Source organism: Gastrolobium bilobum, unplaced genomic scaffold, assembly GCF_033153095.1.
Source record: "Gastrolobium bilobum isolate Gb01-03AN ecotype WA unplaced genomic scaffold, APGP_CSIRO_Gbil_v1 utg17211, whole genome shotgun sequence".
Taxonomy (NCBI): Eukaryota; Viridiplantae; Streptophyta; class Magnoliopsida; order Fabales; family Fabaceae; genus Gastrolobium; species Gastrolobium bilobum.
Genome location: NW_026896296.1, coordinates 93,503 through 107,577, shown reverse-complemented (window position 1 = coordinate 107,577; position 14,075 = coordinate 93,503). Strand labels below are relative to the sequence as shown.

At 35.7% G+C, this 14,075-nt stretch overlaps 1 protein-coding gene and 1 pseudogene across 1 annotated transcript; both read left to right on the top strand.

Moving 5' to 3' along the window:
* LOC133298714 (uncharacterized) overlaps positions 1-14,075 on the top strand; it is a 112,723-nt pseudogene that overhangs the window by 64,572 nt on the left and 34,076 nt on the right.
* Positions 476-3,499, top strand: LOC133298712 (S-adenosyl-L-methionine:benzoic acid/salicylic acid carboxyl methyltransferase 3-like). Its single transcript, XM_061498039.1, has 4 exons — positions 476-603; positions 751-1,155; positions 2,394-2,648; positions 2,873-3,499. Exons 1-4 carry the CDS (start codon positions 529-531, stop codon positions 3,248-3,250), a joined length of 1,113 nt encoding a protein of 370 aa, XP_061354023.1. The 5' UTR covers positions 476-528; the 3' UTR covers positions 3,251-3,499.

Here is a 14,075-nt window from a genome sequence, read left to right as displayed (position 1 = left end):
AATTTATCTATAGTGAGCTCAAAATTATGTCATTTTATTGCGGAAATCAAGGTATTTTTATAATTATAATTTATTTCAGGGTTATAATAGTATTTTTCATTATAATTTTTTAATTTTTTTAATATAAAACGACGTTATTTTGAGAACGAATGTAAATAACTTATCTACATTTACTTTAGAAAATATTCTTTTTTTTTTTTTGATAACAAAAAAATATTTTTCATATTTGATAAAAGATGTAAAAATATTTTCCAAGCGAATATTCGACCATGGGATCCATTTTTTTTTTTTAGAAGTACCACGGGACCCACTTTGAATCTATCGATGTCGGTGGGATTTGCGAAGATGATAGCCATGAAAAATGTTATTTTAAGTAAAAATATATATAATAAAAAACACGTTTTTTTATTTTACTTTTTTTTCTAAATAGCTTTCACGCCTATATATATGGGAGTGGTATAGCTTTGATTAAACGAATAGAAGCAGAGAAGCAGAAGGCTAAGAGTGAAACAAAGATAAAAAACAAGAATGGAAGTAGCACAGGTACTGCACATGAATGGAGGTATTGGAGGAGCAAGCTATGCAAACAACTCCTTAGTTCAGGTATAACTAACTACATTAATATCATGCTTTATGTCTTCATATTATTACCCAATTTTATAACACTAAAAAAGGTTATACAAATGAGATGGTAATGTCTTATGTCAAGCAGAAATAACTTAACTGTATTTTTTGTCATTGATTATACAGCAAAAGGTGATTACTTTGACAAAGCCCATAATAGAGGAAGGCATAACCACCCTCTTCTGCAGCACATTCCCGAGAAGCTTGGCAATTGCAGACTTGGGTTGCTCTTCTGGACCAAACACTTTCTTTGTGGTGTCAGAAATTGTCAAGGCTGTTGAGAAGCTTTGCCAAGAGCTGAAACATAAATCTCCTGAATACAAGGTCTTTATGAATGATCTCCCAGGGAACGACTTCAACAACATTTTCAAGTCCCTTGAAAAATTCAAAGAGAAACTTCGTGTTGAAATGGAAACTGGGGTTGGTCCATGCTACGTCTCTGGGGTTCCCGGTTCTTTCTATGGAAGGGTTTTTCCTACTCGAAGTTTGCATTTTGTCCATTCCTCTTACAGCCTTCATTGGCTATCTACGGTGCGTATATATTAATTATATCTTTCTTATTCTGATCGGTATTAATTTGTACGTTCATTTAATACGCGGATTTGAGTCTAATCTATTAGGTTAAACTAAATTATAGGTGTGACTTTTGTGTAAAAAAATTATAAGTATCACTCAAGTATTATAACCGGTTCAAAGATTTAAAGCTTGCGAAGATATTGAAGATTTGACTTATCTCAAAAACATAATTAAGAACAAAATATAAAAAAAAATTACAAGTATGACATAAATTATATTTAAAATTTAAAAAAGCTTGAAGCTCGTTAACTTATTTAAACCTACAATAATATCAATTAAGAATTAAAAAAATTAAATAAAATAATATTATTTCATTTCTTAAAATTATTTAAATAATTATTTTATTTTATTTTAACTAAAATAAATAATACAATTAAGCCTGTATGTAAATTTGTGGGCCAAACCTTGAAAAAATAGACTTGTTGACTACATTTTAAATTGTCTTTTTTAAGGTGGAACCTATTTTATTCCACAAATCAATATACTAAGTCACATCTAGTCGTAGGTCCCTAATTGGTGTTAGAGTAATATAAAAATCGTTAAAGGTCCATCACTTACCGGTTTGAACTTTTAGGTTAATTAATAGTTTATCATGGTATCGAAACTAGGGGCAGGTTATATTTACAAACTTTTTTGTTTACAAACTCTTACAAACTACACTATGTAGGACCGGTCCTACATTAATCACACAGTGTACGACCGGTCCTACATTAGTGTAATTGCAAAAAAAGTTTGTAAGCAGATCCTGTCCCTCAAAACTATGGTGTAAGTACGAAGTAGAGCAAAAAAATAGAGTTGTGTAATATTTATGCTTTAAGCTCAAAAGACTTTTGCATGAGTGGTGTATTAGAGTAATAAAAAAGTTATTATAGGCCTATCATTTATTAGTTTAATCTATTAGGTTGAATTGATTCTTTATAGGCCTATCATATGGAGAATCATAATTATACAAAGATGGATCAATAGTAAAAATGGAAGAAAGAAAAATATATTAAAATAGGTAGATATAAAATCATAACCGTCGATTCATCTTTGTATGGTTGTGATCTTCCCACATCACCATATTATGTGCTTTTTTTCACATGAGAGGATCTATTTCCTTTATCAATAGATAGGTTGACTTGTTTATATCCCAATTCTCACAAATAAATTAATGGTATATAAATAATTGTTATTTATTGGTGATTAATTAGGTTCCCCAGGGTGTAGAGAATAACAAGGGAAACATTTACATGGCCAGCACAAGCCCTTTAAATGTCTTCAAAGCTTACTATGAGCAATTTCAAAGAGATTTCACTCTTTTTCTAAAGTGTCGAGCTGAGGAACTAGTTGAAGGGGGTCGTATGGTTCTAACATTTTTGGGAAGAAGAAGCGACGATCCATCTACCAAGGAATGTTGCTATATCTGGGAGCTTATGGCTGCAGCTCTTAATGCTATGGTCTTGCAGGTACACATTCTTAAAATGCAGAATTATTTTTCCCTAATATATATCACACTATATGTTTTCCACGCTTGAATTCTCAAATTAGATGGATTGCGGCCTTTGATTCATATCTTAAAAAACGTTCTGACTGGAATTATATTGTTTTAAAGACTATACACATTAATTCTCTTTTGAAACATAAATAAATTTGGCAAGATGAACATGAATCTTTTTACTGTATGGCACAGGGAAAAATAAAAGAAGAGCAACTAGATACTTTCAACATCCCTCACTATAATCCATCCCCATATGAAGTGAAATTGGAAGTTCTTAAAGAAGGATCGTTCACCATCAATCGCCTAGATGTGTCTGAAGTGAATTGGAACCCTTTTTATAACTGGAACGTTTTTGACTTTGAATCTGAAATATCAGAATCACTCAGTGATGGTGGATACAATGTCGCACAGTTAATGAGGGCTGTGGCTGAACCTCTGTTGGTTAGCCACTTTGGTGAAGCTATCATTGATGAGGTTTTTAGCCGCTACCAAGAAATCTTGACTGATCGTATGTCCAAGGAGAAAACAGAGTTCACCAACATCACCATATCATTGACTAGAAAAGCATGACCAAGAAGCTTGCTTCTACTGTTTATGTTTCTGGTTTCTTAAAAAGATTGTCCTAGACTCCTACTTGTTATGGCTGTTTGTTTGCTTTATTTTTCTAGTATTCAACTAGGAAATGTTATGTTGTCGAAAAATAAAATAGGAGTATTGTGTCGTACCTTGGCTAGTAATTATATGTGATATATGTTCTCAAATGTGTAATAAAATTATTTATGTGGGAATTATGATAATTAGTCTACTATAATTCTTATATTCAGTTGTTCACATTGCTAAACATTGTTTTTATTAAATAAAATTTTGTGTCGTCTTGAATTTGCTGATAATCTGTTTATTCTTAAAATAAAGTAGAGTGCTTAGGAAACTGCTAATTAAGCCAAGGAAAAGATATTCATTTTGACAAGATATATTTGTCCTACCTAAACCGTGCATTCAAAAAACGACGCGCAATTGTTGAGTATTTTTACTTTGGAATAGAAAATCATGGTAAAAAAGTGGGAAAGAAAAAAAAATTAGACAAAGAATGAGAGATAGATTTTCGGTAGGTACCCAGTGAGGAACATACTGTGATTATAAAATCCATTTATGCAAAAGGAAATGAATATTATCCTGAGGTAACTTTGGAATGAGTTAAGATTTTTTTCCCCAAATTTCTTCTTTAAATAAGTGGCCCAAGCCCAAATAAAAAAATACATCCAAGAAGTCAATATCGGGGTAGGGAAGCCTCGAGGAAATCAACTTACCCCTGTCCCTAGTGCGGGAGTTTGACCACTCAATTTTAAGTTAAATAATGAAGATAAATTCTTATCATCTGAACATACAGTCTCTCTATATATACAAACACATACTCAATTTCAGATTCTTAAGATTATAATTGTATTTTCAATCATGTCTTTGAACACGAGCTAATTTCTTTTGAAATGAAAAAATTGTGAAACTATTAAATGTCTATAATCCAATATCTTGTTATTAAGTTCATCAAATTTATGTTGTTTGAGCATTTTAGCATTTTGTATCAACGAAACTTGAACATGATTGAGAAAGGAACCCCTTCGTTCATTAAAGGTTCTTCCCTGAGTAACTATTAAGGGTGAAATCGCCAGAGGAATATGGGATTTTGCATACCATTTAGCCCAAAAGTTTGGGGAATCAGCATTGGCAATGAAGAGACCTGGACAAGTCCTTTGGACGAGAACTTGAGTCTAGAATATAGCTGGTTTAACAGTGGATCAGTGTATCCATTCATTTTCTTTTAACTGTTGTTCCGCTTAACATATATCACTCGTGTTGTTCCTAGCTATTGCTCACTTTATTTTTTGTATTTCTTTAGTTTAAAATCACATCACATCACAACTATTGATTCCTATGATTTGTTGTTCCTCCTTGAATTAAGGAAGGACTAAAATATATAACAATGAGAGGAATTATTTTAAGTTAAACTGAACCACTTGTCATTATTTTAAGTTCAATACTGCTTACTTTATTCTTCACATTCATTAACATAGCTTAAAATTCATATTAGCAATACTTTCTTCGAGGAAATGATAACCTGGACATATAAATCTCATTTATTGCTTGATGTGTGCACTTGTGCAATTGGTCATTATTCTTGGGAACGAATGAGTTTTCCTTGACTGAGTGCTAAGGGACTGACATCAAAAAAAGGGCCTCACCCTCAGTTACTTATCATTAGTTACCTAACAATATTTGTTGCAAACTTGTATGCTATAGGAAGTCCATTACAACACGTGAAATTGCACCTTCAATGTACAAACACCTCTACCCCAACAACCAACCATGGTACCGGTCAGAGTGACCTACCACGATCCCGGCCAAAGAGACCTACCATGGTCCTGGTCAGAGTGACAATCACGATATGAGCTAGAGCGACCTATCATGGATCTAAGTTTCAAGGAAGACTTGAAACATTTGAGTGTAATCCTAACATGCTCCTATGCCCTACTAAAGGGAAACACCGGACATACTTTAGTTAGAAATTCAAAAGAACCGAAGCATCTGAGTGTGATCCTAGCAGGCTCCTACGCCTGACTAGAGACATACATCGAATCAATCTTCAATTAAGCATCCAAAGGTGATACAAAGGGCCATCAAGCACGATGAAAACACATCATTCATACACCGACCAATGAAAGAAGACCACTATATGGTCATATTTTATACCTTAAAAAGGGCTCACAAACCTACGAGACTCGTCATAGTCCTGGTTTACATCCCCAGGTCCAACAAAGTAGCAGCATTGCAGCACAACAGCTTGAGCTCTCAGACTGCCAAACTAGAGGCAAATGTTCTAGACCCATCCAATGGATTCGCAACTTCTAGAAGCAACATTAAAGATATATGGCAAGCTAAAGAGACAACGATAGATTCTGTTGTTATTAGCTAGATCGCAATCCAATACATCGGCCAATAAGCCAAGTCCATTTACGAAAGGCCCATGATAGCACGTGCCAGCCAAGTAACAAAAATACCTTTGTAAGAGTACAAACGAGGATCAAGGCAAACAAACGAGCCCCCTCGAGAACCGAAAAACACTACAACAAGTTAAGCCGAGATGCTAAATACAACATCTTCAAAATGCCAAACTGGCTCCAGGACACACGCCAAACCAAAGCAACTTGTAAAAGACACGTCAAAGCAAGAAATTAAAAAATAAATTGCCAAGACCTTAGAAAAAAAGCCGGGTCCAGTCAACGAAGGCCCACGATAATGCATGTCAGCTAAACAACTTTATCCAATGCCTAGGCCACGAGTCTGCACCCCACAAGTTCCCTCAAAGAGGTACCAACTAGGGTCAGGGCAAAATTGCCGCCCCCGCAGATACTATACACCTCGGTAAAACAAGCTGGGTTCGAATGATCAGTATAACAAAATGCAAAAAAAAGGCATAAGGCCATTTGGCGAGCCCTAACAACTTAATAAAAGATGCATCCCATGAGGGACAAACAATCTGATCCAAACCACGTTCGACTGATCTGTGGAATAACGCAGGACTATACCAAGTCCAAATGCCCCAAATTGGTGAGGCGCCAACAAGGCTGTAAGTAACCCAGCTGCGGGACCCACAGCCTGACGCGAAGCTCAAACCTCGTCACACCACACTAAGGGGCCATTTGCAAAAGGAAGGCATGCAAGGAGACTCAAGAACACTGAGCATACGTTAACTAAGGACGGACCTAGATGTGTCCGAGGCACAAGAAAAGTAATATAACTTGCCTATACAACTAGATGGGATCCTCAGAATGAATGGACCGTAGCGTGGTCGAGGTGCAAGAAAAATATTATAGCCTGGTAGCTTGAATGCTAAGACTGTCGAACTGGGGGGCAACTATTATGACCCAACTTATAGGGCCCCAAAGATAAGCATCTAAGAGAGATATGGAAATAATCTTGCAAGATAAGATATCAATCTTATCATATCACTAGTGGGTCAAGAATTGGCCCTAATATTCCTGAGAGGTCCAGAATTCCACTCCTATTAGGTAACTATCTATAAATAAGAAGTTAAGTTACCCTACGAGGTACACATTTTGAACTCTGTGCTCTCTTAGTTGTCACTGTGCACACATTCCATGCTTTCGGCTATATGTCATTATTATTATGCACAGTGATTTGCTACCCTCTGCGGCATCTCTTCTATAGACTCCGTGAGAGAACAAATCCTAGATACAATTACCAACCACCAGTTAGACATCTCGATTCTTTAGGATCAAACATTACTAAACCATGATATGAACGAGAATTGTGTTAACAAAATATGAAGAAAAAGAAAAAGATCATTAAAACACTTAAATGACCAATCATCCTCAATACAAATTAATAGAAAGCACACTATATAACATATCAATATAAAAAAAAAAATAACATGCTACTATTTGTCTCTCTCTCTTTGTCAAAAGACTAGTAAATTACTCTTGGATCAAAGTGTCTTCTAAGATATCTATAGATTAGATATCTTAGAATATGACAGATCACTGTGCATGAATAGTAATGGCTTTTGCCAAAGGGGTGATGTGTGTACACAGTGACAACATACAGTAGAGAGAAAGAAAGTGTCATACCTGTAGACTTTACCTTTTATTTATAAGATTAACCAGTGAGTATTGAAATTTTGGACTTTTAGTGCCTCCTTTAGAAAGCCCAAGCCCAAGTTTAATGCTATCCTATTAGGATTAGCATCTTAGATAGATACTCTCCTTTAATTATATTAGTTTCCTTTTTCTATTGCCCATTATTGGGCTTCACATTATATGGGCCTCTTAGAAACTCGATTTTACTCCCAAGACCTCTAAATTATAGCTTGAAACTAGATGAGAATCTGGGTTTTCTTTACATCTGGTAGTTTTATTGTGATATCACCTGATCTTTATTTGAAGTTAGTAGCATAACAATTGTTATTGTATCCACTCTATTGACTTTACCATTAAATATTTGTTTCATGAGACTACCTGCTTGTCTCTTAGGCCGATATATTAGAAATTCGGGATGCAACACATTTTTTACCCCATAACTTAAATTTCCTTTGCTCGTGAACTTCTTTTGTTCTGAGTTAACCTCAATTCTTGGTCGTTACATAATTTATTATGTTTTAACCTCAAATGAACCGAGTAAATAATCAATTCTAAAGTTTATATATTAATTTCCTCTTTTCTCAAGGATCATGAATCCGAGATAGGAATCTTTGTATGATGATGACAACTTTACACCTGACAGCTTCTGATTGGAATAACATGATAAAACAGCCATATGCGTCTTCGTGTTTCGTGCGCATTTAATGTGCCCATCTCTTCATCTATCTAATCATTATATTAGAAGCAAATTTGCATTTTTGCCCCTGCCTTTTGCTCTTTGCGCTTTCTGCAGTTACAATTCATTTTTTAACTTCCCCCCTTCTCATTTCTTATTTTTCTCTTACCTCATCGTAAATTCAAGTTTTCTTCTCTTGCTTCATGAAATCTTCGAAGGTTTCTAGTGTAACAGCACATTGTACACCGGTATTGCTAACATTGATTATGATATTAAGCGCAGTTACAATCACAACAATTCATTTATAAAAATGCGAGTAAACTTTTTCCTTTTCATTACGCGAGCATTTAAAACAATAATAAAGCATAACGAATAAAAGTTGTGACCGTAACTGAAAACTAATTGTGGAATAATTAAAACAATTGCCTAAATATCATATTATACTCCTCTCAAGTTACTAAGGGATTCCCATAAACTCATTTAGCCAAAATCTCACTTTTATGTTTTTTAACTATCCGAACATGGTTCAGTATTCTGGTTACTGAGGAAAATCTGCTTGTCGCGCGCCTCTCATATTTTAGTATGTTATTCTAGACTTAATTATGTTTCTAAAAAGCTATCAAACGCTCCAAAAAGTTCTCATTTTCTCTAGATATCACCTTTTGAAGTTGGACAAGCAAATTTGCCAGCCAACCTCAAACAGGACTCCAAACAGCCCTCACTCTTTGCACGATTTTAGAAAACCACTCCACCAATCACTCTAAAATTTTATATAGAAAAATAGATACCTCAAGCTTCAATTTGACATATCATACACTTAATTTGACCAAGAAACGAAGCGGTAATATTTTTCCCAAAAACAGACAGTGACAGCCCCATGCGTAGGGGAGTTTTGGGTAGTCTGTGTTCACTGGCTTCTACAGGGAAGCGTACTACTCCTATGGTTCTCAAATTTTGACAAGAGGTAGTTGACATCTCAAGATTCAAAATGGCGTATGACACGTTCCTATTGAACTTTTGTGGAGGGAGATATGCTCTCCCAAAGTTCACTCAAAATTTGTCATTTTATAGAAATTTTGCCAGAGTCTCCTTTGTTTTTCCAACATATCCCACTTTTAAAAGTGTGTTATCTATCCTCAAATGGTACCTAATAAACTTGGGTGGCACTCAAGGACCATCAATGCCTTGGTGCTCTTACAACCGTTCACAATTTATATCAAAAGCCTACTTTACAACTCATTAATTACATTATTAAATCTTAAACCATTTCAATCACATTAATTCCATTACATGCATTCTTTTGGCATAAAACATAAATCATATCCTAGAATAGGCCTATTGCCCATTCCTCATATAACATGTTTCAATATTACACAAGGTCTCAATATTACAAATTACAATGCTTCTTTAAAACAATTACAACAATCTTTCAAATATACATAATAAGTCCTCGAAATAAATCATGAGCAATAATGACTAAACTTAGACAAAATATGACATGAACAAAGATGAAAGTAATAAATCCTAAGTCACATGCAATGTTCATGTCCTAAGTCTAGCCTAGGCCTAATAACCATAACATGCAAAATAGACTCTATGTCCAAGCTCATACTACGAGCCTCTTGCCCGTCGCTCCGGTACCACTGCCACTACCTAAAATAAAGTCTCCAAAACGGGGTGAGATATACGAATATATCTTAGTAACCCAGAGGTTCAAGAGTTTATTCTGCCCAATGTCTCATTCAGATGCATACCAATAATATACTACAACATTCAAAATGGGGTAAAACAAGGAATTAAGTGAAGTAGGGGACATTAGGAGTAAAAATACGACGAAGCTGGAATGGTCGATGCCAAAGCCACGCAACGTCTGGCCTATTGGCCTCGGCATATAGCCTACGGGTTCCAATCCAAGGAAGTGTTCCCAGAACATCAAACAAGGTACCCTCCATCCATATACATCCGAGACTTTCCTAGTGTGCTCCTCAACGGATGACACACCATGACCCCAGGTCAACTGGAACTCCCTCATGGAGACCTATCCAGTGGAAGTCCGTAATGCCTGAAGGCAACAATCTGCATGGACATGTTATACTATTACCAACATACACCTCCAACCACTACCTTCAAGGGGCATAATGGAGCACACAGGGGGATTAAACCCCAGTACCAAGGGATTACCTGATTAATCTCCTTCACTTGACAGCTCTAATTTAATACGTCACTGAGCTTGGTACCACTAGAAACGCCTACACATAGGACATTCCCATTTCAATTTCCATCCACCAATACATATACATGATTATTAAAGAACTCATGCATATATTCATAATCACTTACCACAATCCCTTTGGTCAAGGACCAAGGGCAACCCACCAAGCTCAAAGCTCCAAGTTCACTTCCGTGGGAGGCAACCTACAATGATCACACGAGGATCATCAATACTAGGTGCAATTAAACAAGGTTACAAGGCACCAAAATCCACCCCCCACACATAACAAGGTTCGTCCATATGGCCAACAATTTCCAAGGAATTTTCTTAATTTTATTTCATAGTTCCCATGGTTTCCTAAGGTTACCACAACACCACTTTAAGTCCTTAATTCAGTTTAATACCATCACAACCCCATTTTCCTAATTTTTTCCTCAATGGCCAAACCCTACTCACATATATCCTCTAACAATTTTCCTTCCAATTCAATGCATCAACTCAACACATTACCCATTTAAATACAATTCATAACCATACATCATCAATTACATAATTTTACAACATCCAACCCCACATGCCCTCACATGGCCGAATTCATCATGTCCCTACACCTAGGGGTATTCAATCCAATTTCACACTTCCACACACCTTACAATCCTATAATTAACTCATACAAACACTTCACAACTCAATTACACCATCATCCAACATATCAATTTCACAAAGTGTTGACATCCCAACTCAAAATTTTCCTAAGTTATCAACCAAATTCATCTATAATTTTTATGGTTTTTATCACTCTAAAACATTATTCTAAGCCACTTTTATTTAATACATAATTTCAATTGGAGCTCTCTAACTACATCAATCAAGCAATTTAACTCTAGGTCACCAAAATACAAATTCATGATTCAACCAATAAAATGTGTTAAAACTTACAAGCTAGGCCAAAGATTCCTCTAAGTGATATCTAAGCAATGGCTTGAACACACAACTCAAGAACACCAAATCTCCTCCAATGGTCGCGGATGAATGTGTGGATTTTCTCTCAATTTAGTGAGTTTCAAGGCTTGTGGATGGTATGGTTGTGTTTGGATGGTGATTTACTTCAACTTTGGGGACAAACTTTGTTGGATTTTAGTGATATTTGGGTGAGTTAGGAGAGAAAGAAAGTTTCAACCAAATTTCCCCCAAAGAACCATGAAGGCCGCGGGTATAGGAGAGAGAAGAGGGAGGGAGATGAGTGGATAATGACATGGAGGTGTTGTCATATTGTCACTTAAGTGGGGTGGGTCCCACCGCCACCTCATGCGATTCATATTAATTCAAATCTCCCGCCTATTCAACTAAACGTCTGTAATTTCCTAAATAATTTAGAAACTCTAATTTTTAACATTAATCATTGTCCTTTAATTTTCCTTGTGTTAGTATTTGGGTGTCCTAGAGACAATCTTATGATTAAATAAGGACATAGATGTAGACCTTTTTAATATTGTCGCAAATAAATAAAAGCACTCTTTATCTTGTTTCTTAATTATGTCTCGATATTAATGTTAATATATTATGAATAACTTGATAAACCCCGTGGAATAAAATAGGTATCTCTTGAGTATCTGTGATGAGATCACAATCATGAGGATTCAAGAATACCAGATGTTTATTCCTAATTTTATGTTCCTAGTCTAGAGATACTGAGAATGGGGTCAGTGATCTCGGGTAAGACTAGCACGACTTATCTACTTGTATATGGATACAAGGTATAGACCTCATGTGCTACAGATATGGAGATGTCTTAGCTAAAGTCGTGGGTGGACCTATAAGGGTATAGCTCGCACTGAACAGACCCACAAAGAGACTCTATGAGGAACTCTCACAGAGAGTATCATTAGAGTAGTCTCTTTATATTTGGGTATGTCTTTCCTAAGACCAGAAGTTATTACCTAGACTGTGTTCTAGAAGGCATGCTTTGATTGTGCACCTCGTCTGCCTGAAACATGGAGACTCATAGGTATACTGTTGGGCTTGTCCTGAAAGAACACAGGGCTAGGGTGATAAGCTGAAGGAATTCGTCAAATCTCTGTGAGAGATTAGGTTATCTGTAAACCGGAGAAATTGGGATGACATTTACAGGGACTCGGGAATCTATGCATAGTAAAAGAGATCATGAGATGATCTGCCTTTAGAGTCTGTAAATTGAAGATTCCCTATTTCGAATAAAGCTTACCCTAAACCGCAGGGGTTGATACACTTCCTTACCCTAGGTTTTATGGGAATGTAACCGAGACGAAATGAAATATATACGGCAACCAAATATGTGTAATAAGATGATCAAGTCACTAATCTAACTAGTTCTGGGGCAACAAAACATTGCTAGTGCTATGTGTTGTCATTAGATGGGTTGTGGGCTTATTGGGCCCAAGCCCATTTATGTCAGTGGCTATGTTGGACCTAATGGGTCACACACTAACACCTAATTGTCTAGATGCTCTAGCATTAATGGTATTGGGCCTAACAATTGTTATTAGCCTAAGAAGTAGTTTGGAACTCCACCTAAAGGGGTGGAGGGCGCATGGATCATTGTAATGGGCTTGGATAGTCCAAGTCATTACTAATTAATTTAATTAGTTAAATTAATTATCAAACATTTAAATTTTGAATTTTGGAATTTAAAATTTGAATTTTGAAATTTGAATTTTGAATTTGAATTTTGAAATTCGAATTTTGAAATTTGAAATTTGAATTTGAATTTAGAATTTGAATTTGAATTTAAAATTTAAGTGTTTGAAAGTTTGAATTCAAATGTTTGAAATTCGAATTTGAATTGGCTTTGAAAAGTTGTTTCATAACAAAATGATAAAATGAGATCTTGTTGGAACATATCAAGAGGAAATCTTTTGGGCATAATCTAAGAAGATTTGGGTTGCTGATTTGGCTGTTGGTTAGTCATCAGAATCAGCTCCAAAAGATATGATATGTTGGGAGAATATTTGAGAGATTTGATTCAAGTTTGAATGCAACTACTCAAATGTATCTGGTCATTATTTAGGCTATATGGGGTGCACCATATAACTGATTATATGATGATTTATGATCATATATTTGATTAGGTTTTGAACCTAATATATCATAAAGATATGATAGGATGTTGTTGGCAAGATTTGATGAGATTTGATTTGCAACAAATCCTATTCTCTCTCTCTTTGATGGAGCGCCCTTTTGGAAGGGATTTTTATTGATTAAAAATCTGATTTGTTTTTAACAAATAGGCTCCTCTTGTGCGCCTCTTTATATATGTTCCTTCTAGGGTTTTTAGAAAACCAACCAAGCCATTCTCTTCTCCTCTCCTGCGCCACTTTTGTGAAGATTTCACATTGAAAGCTTCACTCTTTCAAACACTTTTACCTAGCCTTTCTCTTCACACAGTGTGCGCTTAGCAAGCCTCATTGTAGTGATCACTTGGCGGTTTCACAAGAAGGATTTCTTGCACCTAGATGCAGTGGGTGGTGTGGATCAACGTTAGAGGGTCTGAACCCTTCAGATCTACCTTGATCATCTTAAGTTTTCACGAACAAGGTATGACATACGTCTTAAAGTATGTATCTTGACATGCATGTGTATTCCGCTTGCGGAATCTTTTTTGTTTTTCCCTCTCACATGCTACGGCCTTCAAGGCCAATTTCCAACTTTCACCTTGATCAGATGAATCAGGAGTTTTCCAGTCGTTCGGAGAAATCTTAGCTTTAAGTTGTTATGCGCGTTGTGGGCACGCTTTCCCGAACATTCTAATTTCCATTAATTTTCACCAGAAATCATATTTTCTAGTCCTATATACCATTTATAACATATATCCAAACT

What these genes read in the sequence shown, in the direction of transcription:
- LOC133298712 (XM_061498039.1), top strand. Translation starts at nt 529, where the DNA reads ATGGAAGTAGCACAGGTACTGCACATGAATGGAGGTATTGGAGGAGCA. An exon ending in CAAACAACTCCTTAGTTCAG is followed by an intron (nt 604 to 750) that starts GTATAACTAACT and finishes TTGATTATACAG; the next exon opens with CAAAAGGTGATTACTTTGAC. An exon ending in TTAATGCTATGGTCTTGCAG is followed by an intron (nt 2,649 to 2,872) that starts GTACACATTCTT and finishes TGTATGGCACAG; the next exon opens with GGAAAAATAAAAGAAGAGCA.